Source organism: Tupaia chinensis, unplaced genomic scaffold (genome assembly GCF_000334495.1).
Source record: "Tupaia chinensis unplaced genomic scaffold, TupChi_1.0 Scaffold149383_1, whole genome shotgun sequence".
NCBI classification, from domain to species: domain Eukaryota; kingdom Metazoa; phylum Chordata; class Mammalia; order Scandentia; family Tupaiidae; genus Tupaia; species Tupaia belangeri.
In genome coordinates, this window is record NW_006209227.1 from 260,945 (window position 1) to 267,134 (window position 6,190).

General features: G+C 53.4%; 1 protein-coding gene across 2 annotated transcripts in view; it reads right to left on the reverse strand.

Annotated features, from left to right (window-relative positions):
• The window catches only part of GPR55 (G protein-coupled receptor 55), a 73,850-nt gene that overhangs the window by 16,216 nt on the left and 51,444 nt on the right, over window positions 1-6,190 (reverse strand). The window contains exon 3 of one of the 2 annotated variants that reach the window (XM_006171117.2): window positions 1,779-6,150. The exons of the other annotated variant lie outside the window; for it this stretch is intronic. Within the exon in view, the coding sequence (XP_006171179.1) occupies window positions 5,346-6,150 (805 nt within the window). The 3' untranslated portion in view covers window positions 1,779-5,345. Of the gene's footprint in view, window positions 1-1,778; window positions 6,151-6,190 lie in introns of those variants that run through there. 2 annotated transcript variants of the gene reach the window in all.

Here is a 6,190-nt window from a genome sequence, read left to right on the forward strand (position 1 = left end):
CCCCCCCCCATGGGCGCCGCACACCCTCACAGCGGCTCCGCACACCCACACAGCGGATCCACACACCCACACAGCAGATCCGCACACCCACACAGCAGATCCGCACACCCTCACAGCAGCTCCGCACACCCACACAGCGGCTTCGCACACCCTCACAGCGGCTCCACACACCCTCACAGAGGCTCTGCCCAATTTCTTTCCTCACTGCTCCACAAACCAACTCCTTTTTAACTTCTATGAGTTTCTACAATTGTTTTGGGTCACAGTCACTTGAAGTGTCATTGCAATAACTATTTATTTGTGGCACCTTGCTGCCAGGGTGGCATCTTAGTACTCCAAATGTCCTTAGCATCTTGTGGCAGCTACAGAGCCTTAATATGCAGGGACTCTCAAAAGTTCATTGAAAAATGGAATTGAAGTACAAGTTTCTTTTGGTGCAAAAAAAGAAACCCACGCATAGCTTTTTCATAATACACATTTTCCATGAGCTCTTTGAAGATCCCTCTACAGTGACTTCCAGCTCTATAGAGCCCCAGAGGGGTGACCCAAGAGGAATGCTGTTGACAAATGCAGCTTATTGACTGGCATTGTCCCAGTCACATCCTCCCTGGGGGCCCAGGGAGGTCCATCATTGCCCTGAGGGCACATGGCCCCCATGTAGTGGCTCCTGAATTAGCAGGGGAGAATTGTCAAGGAGCAAGAGTGTCCCTGGCCAGCCCTTGGCACCTGGGCCCTCACTGGGCTGTGCTCACAACTATGGGGACCTGGGGGGGGAGGAGTGGCCCAGGCCACAGCCTTGCCGTTCACACCATCCAGAGCTCTAACAGGGGAGCAGACTCAGGTGGGAGGAGCCACAAAGAAAGCTCAGATCTAACCCAGAGAACAGAGCTCATGCCATGGGCGGTCAGAGAAGGGAGGCATCACTAGTCGGGGGACTTCTGGAGACGGGCCCCGTGTCTGCAGTCCTTTGGGGTCAGCAGGTCTCTGATGCTTTGCCCCTTGGTTATGCAGAAGCGCCATAGCCTTAGGAAGCACCCTGGTGCCATGGCGATGTCGTGGCGTGGGACAAGGTGGCGGGAACAGTGTGGACTAGCCAAGGCGGGCATGCTCTGCACAGCTAGCCGCTACCACAGAGAACGCGCAGCGTGGATGTGGGGGAGCTCAACTGCACCCCACAGGGACTAGCCCTGGCTGTGTGGGACAGGCCCAGCCTTGCTCCTGAGGCAGGCCTGAGGGACACTCCCCGTGGCCTCACACTTGGTGTCCAGGTGGCTCCTGAAGGGACCAAGATTGCTGGGTCACCTGGCAGGGGCCATCAGGGGCCAGCTGGCATAGCCCAAGGCATGACCACATGGCAGCATGCGAATCTACTTATGTGGCAAGTCAGATTAATTAAATTACTTTTCCCAATTTGTCATGACGGCTTTGCAAAGGTCCGTTTAACAGAAGCGTCTCAGTGTTTTCCAGACTAGGAGAACAAAGCATATTTAGGGACCAAGCGATGGCCTCAGTGTCCACTGGCTTTCCCGGCCGGAAATTCAGTCTTTCCACACTAAGTTCAGGGTTCTCGGAACCACGGGCTTCCACTTGCTGCAGGAATGTGTCCTCAGACGCATGCAGCCCTAACCCTAACCCTAACCCTAACCCTAACCCTATCCCTAACCCTAACCCTAACCGTAAACCTAACCCTAACCCTAACCCTAACCCTATCCCTAACCCTAACCCTAACCCTAACCCTAACCCTAACCCTAACCCTAACCCTAACCCACACTACCTCTTCATACCTCTTGTGCTGCTGGGCCTGCCGCTAATTTCAAACCAGCTCCGGTTATGACTTTGTAGGTCCAAGGTTAGGACCCTCCTGCTGAGCGGTGGCCAGAGACACTGGACCACAGACCCTTAGCCAGCATGGGTCTCTATGAGGAGAGACGAGGTCCATCTATACTCCTTTCAGTGTTTGGGGCTGAATCGGGGGTCCCCAAAGCCCACCCACAGGTCTGTGGCTGTCACATCAACCCAAGACTGTGTTAACCCTCTGCTATGGTTTGACAACGGCTTGGCCCCTGAACATTCATGTTTTGAAATACAGTCCCAGGGTAGTGGTGTTGGGCGGTGGTAAGAGTTAAGAGTTAAGTCTGGTGGGTGGTGATTGGATCGTAGCAGTATCACCTCACAGATGCATTAATGATGTCTCGTGAGACGGTGAGCTCTAGCTGGGTTAGTTCTCAGGAGAGTGGGTTGTTATATAAGGAAGACGTCTGTCTCTAGGTCTCTCTTGCATGTGGCCACCACTCTGCTTTGGTTGGCCATGTCCTGGTGTAGCTGGCCTCATGCCAGCCCCATACCATTGGACTATCCAGCCAGCAGATTCATGAGTCAAATAAATCCCTATTCTTAAACATGACCCAGGTCAGGTAGCTCCTGTTATTAACAATTGCATGGATGAGAACACCCTCCAAGAACCTACTCTTTCGAAGTTACAGCTCATGGGTCTAGACTCCCCTCCCTTTCTATTAATTCTCCTGTAGGAACCTAGAGCTCTCTCCTCTGCCGGACCAGAGTCATGCCACACTTCCATGTTTGAGCATCACTGGGGAGGGTGCGTGGTCAGGGCCCCTGACCTGTTCTCTTAGGAAACTCACCTAGCCCCAGGAAAGGCAGACGTGAGTGCACCCGAATGAATCACAGGTGGGCACCTGAATGACATCCAGATGGGCTCCTCGCTCCCAATGCAAAGGGAGCAATTAGAGGAAGGGGTTCCTAACTCTGCTCGCCCATGGATTCTACCCAACTCCAGCCCCAAATGCCCTGCTATATGGGACAGTCTGGCCTTCTCAAAGTGTCCAGTTCATATCATTGTTCCAAGTGGCCATGAGACAAAGCAGCTGTGGGTAGGGAGAGGGGTGTCCAGGACAGGGCAGCTGGACAGGAATCAGCTTCACCTTGAGCAGGGTCTGCAGAGTCCCTGACTTTGAGGCTGTCTGTTCCCAGGGGTCTCGGTCCTGGTTATGGTCACTCCAACCCATCTCCACCATGTCATTGACACTTTCTTCCTCACCCTTCCCTCCAACCACTTGGGAGGGTGCATAGAGCACCATCCGAAGGCTGTGGAGGCTGTGGCTGGCCGCGAGGAGGCAGCAGAAGGCGGGCTCCTGGCCCTCAGTGGCTCCGTCTGGCTGGGGAAACAGACTATCAGGCAGGAAGCAGTCTTGCCCTCAGCCCTTCCTGCCTGGTCCCACCCAACCCATGCCTTCTCCTATCCATGGCTAGAAGACTTGGGCTGCAAGGTCCAGGTTTTATCTGAATCTAAACCACTTCTCCCTCACCCCTCCTCCAGGCCTTCCCTTGCCCTATGGGGAGACTATGTTGCTTTTCTTCCTAAAGCTCTTTGGCCCCCTTCACATTAGAGCTCACTGGTTATTCCTCATCCACCTCATTCCATCCTGTAAAACCACCCCGCAATTTACCCATCGGTTCACTCTCTGGGGCAGCTGAGTCATCGAAGGCTCTCTGCCGGGCTGGCACTGTGTGCTCGTCTCCAGCTCATTAGAGAAGCGGTGGGTGGCTCTGTTGTTTACAGTTCCCCACCTGGAACTCGCATGAGCTCCTTGCTGTCTTTCTCAAGGCCTGGCCCCCCCCATTCCTGGCTGATTCCTGACGGCCCCGTGGGCAGTGTCCCCTGCACCAGCTGCCCAGCTGCCCAGCCAAGGATAAGGAAGGCTTATGAGTAAGACATAAGCTTCCCTTACCCTACTATGGTGGGACCAAGTCAAGATGATCCTTTCTTGAGTTTTCGAGGAAACTAGGTCTAGGAAACAATGCCCCCACCTGTCTGAGAGTGAAGGCTGGTCACGTTGTTAGTAAAAATTACAGGACACCAGTGTTTCAGACTAAACTCCTGCTCTGGACCCAACAGACCAGACCAGAATGAGTCCTTCATGATACAATACCACATCATTAAACCGGAACTTTAAAGAAACTGACAGATCCTGACATAGACCAGTGTTTGCTGAAAATGAGATCCAGTCCACCCGAGTCAGCACTGTTAGGAAATAAAACTTGGGCATGTCTTGTGCTTTTCTTAGGAATGTGCCCCTGAAATAGCTCCAGAAGCCACCCAGACTCCTTGGACTTTCTGTTTTATGAACATCCTTGTTGCCCGATACATTTACTCCTTTCTCTTCCAGACTCCTGTCCCCACCACTTAAGATTTGAGCACAGCGATTCCAGGTGACCATGAGGTCACCCTGCTCCTTTATCACAGAATGATCCAATCATTGCTGTCTAAGACTCCTCGCCATTCCCCACTCCCATTCGGGACTCTTGCCTGTGAAATCATCCTGAAATCTGTAAGATCTCAGCACACAGTTATTTGGATTTTGTGGCCCAAATAAACTCTCTGGCTTTACTTGCTTTGCATCAGCCTTCCATTTTAAGTTGACAATGTTCAGTGACAACTCCCTCACCCCCCCGCACACACACCGAACAAGGCCACCTCCCACTGTCTCCTCACCCTGGGCCAGCACTGACACTCCACGTGGTGGATACCGTAATGGCAATGGGGAAGGGGTTGCCTATCTTCAGGCCTTGGCCAGTCTCCTTCCTATCCTAGGTGTATCCTGGCCTTTCATGGCTCTCAGGTGTCACTAATACCTTTCTGCTCTACCCCCACAGCCTCTGCCAGTCCCCCTCAGTCCTCTACAGCCTTCTCTTGGCCCGGGAAGGTGTGGGTGGCCTCCTGAGCTCTTCCAAGGCCCACAGGAAGCTTAGGGCTATCTGTCCATGCTTGGCTGGCCCCAAACACCTCTATATGCCATCATTTATGTGAAGTTATTGGCCAACAGACCTGCAGAAGGGACCAGAAAAGATAAATGAACTTTGTCCTGGGACCCCTAAATAAAAAGAAGCTTGATCCATCCCTGCTGCTCCATCTGTAGCCAAGACGCTCTCCACAACTGGCTCTCTTGATTCTCTCCCCTAACCACGCTCTGCTTCTCTTTCTTTCCAGAATCTTCTATACTAACAGAAGGACTGAGAGAAGTAGGAAATAGTCGTGTCCAAATAGTCTCCTTTTCTTTCTTGATTCTTCTGTCTCGTACCTTTGGGATTTGGAAATCAAGAATTCAGCTGGTCCTTGGGTTCTTCTAAGATCACCAAACACTGGGTGATTTCGGCGGGGCTAGCTGGGTGATAGGAACAGGTCCTTGTGGTATAATGAGCATCAGAAGGGAAGCACACAGTGAAGGTGCCTAGCATCATCCCACCACATCGAAATTCATGTGGCAGGATCTCCTCTACTAGAACTCAGGCTAGGGTTTCCTTCCTCCAAGCAGGGCCTCCTACCCTTAGCCCCTGGTGTTCATGGTGTCCTGGCGGACCAGCTGGACCCTGGAAGGCCGGTGGGCCATTATATCTGTGCGGAATTCCTTGATGACAAAGTAGTAGCAGAAAACATCCAGGCAGCAATTGGCATTGGAGAAACACAGGGTCAAGTGCGAGAATAAGCTGATGCTCTTCTTGGCTCTGCACTCGACAATGAAGTCGTTCCTCACCAAGTACTGCAGGAAGAAGCCCAGGTGGACCGGGAGGAAGGAGACCACGAAGACAGCCAGGCTGGCCGCAATGGTCCGGATGCAGGCTCTCTGCTGGACCCAGTCCTGGGTGTGGTCCCTGCGGCTGAGAAGAATGTGGATGCTCCGGGAGGAGCAGAAACTGATGACGCCCATGGGAAGGAGGAAGCCAAACACCTCCAAGGGGAAGATGACCTGGGGACTCCAGGTGCTGTCGGACATGTTGTGGAAGCACTTGTAGCTTTTCCCTTCCTCGTGGAAGTTGTAGATGGGGATGCTCCCGACCCACACCAGGACCCAGATGGCACAGCAGATGCCAAAGATCTTCCTGGGGGACCGGAGGTGGCTGACCAGGAGCGGGTAGCGGATGGCCAGGAACCTATCCAGGCTGATGAAGCAGATGGTGAAGACACTGCCATACATGCTGATGAAGTAGAGGCACTCGACCAACGTGCAGATGGAGGGGGAAGGCGACTGCACCTGGTCCAGGGCCATCTTGAATGGCAGGGAGAGCACCAGCAGCAGGTCGAAGACCGCCAGGTTGATCATGTAGACGGACGTGGCGGCGTAGTCCGGCCGCCTCTTGCACAGGAAGGGGCTGAAGCTGCGGGGGGGCCGGC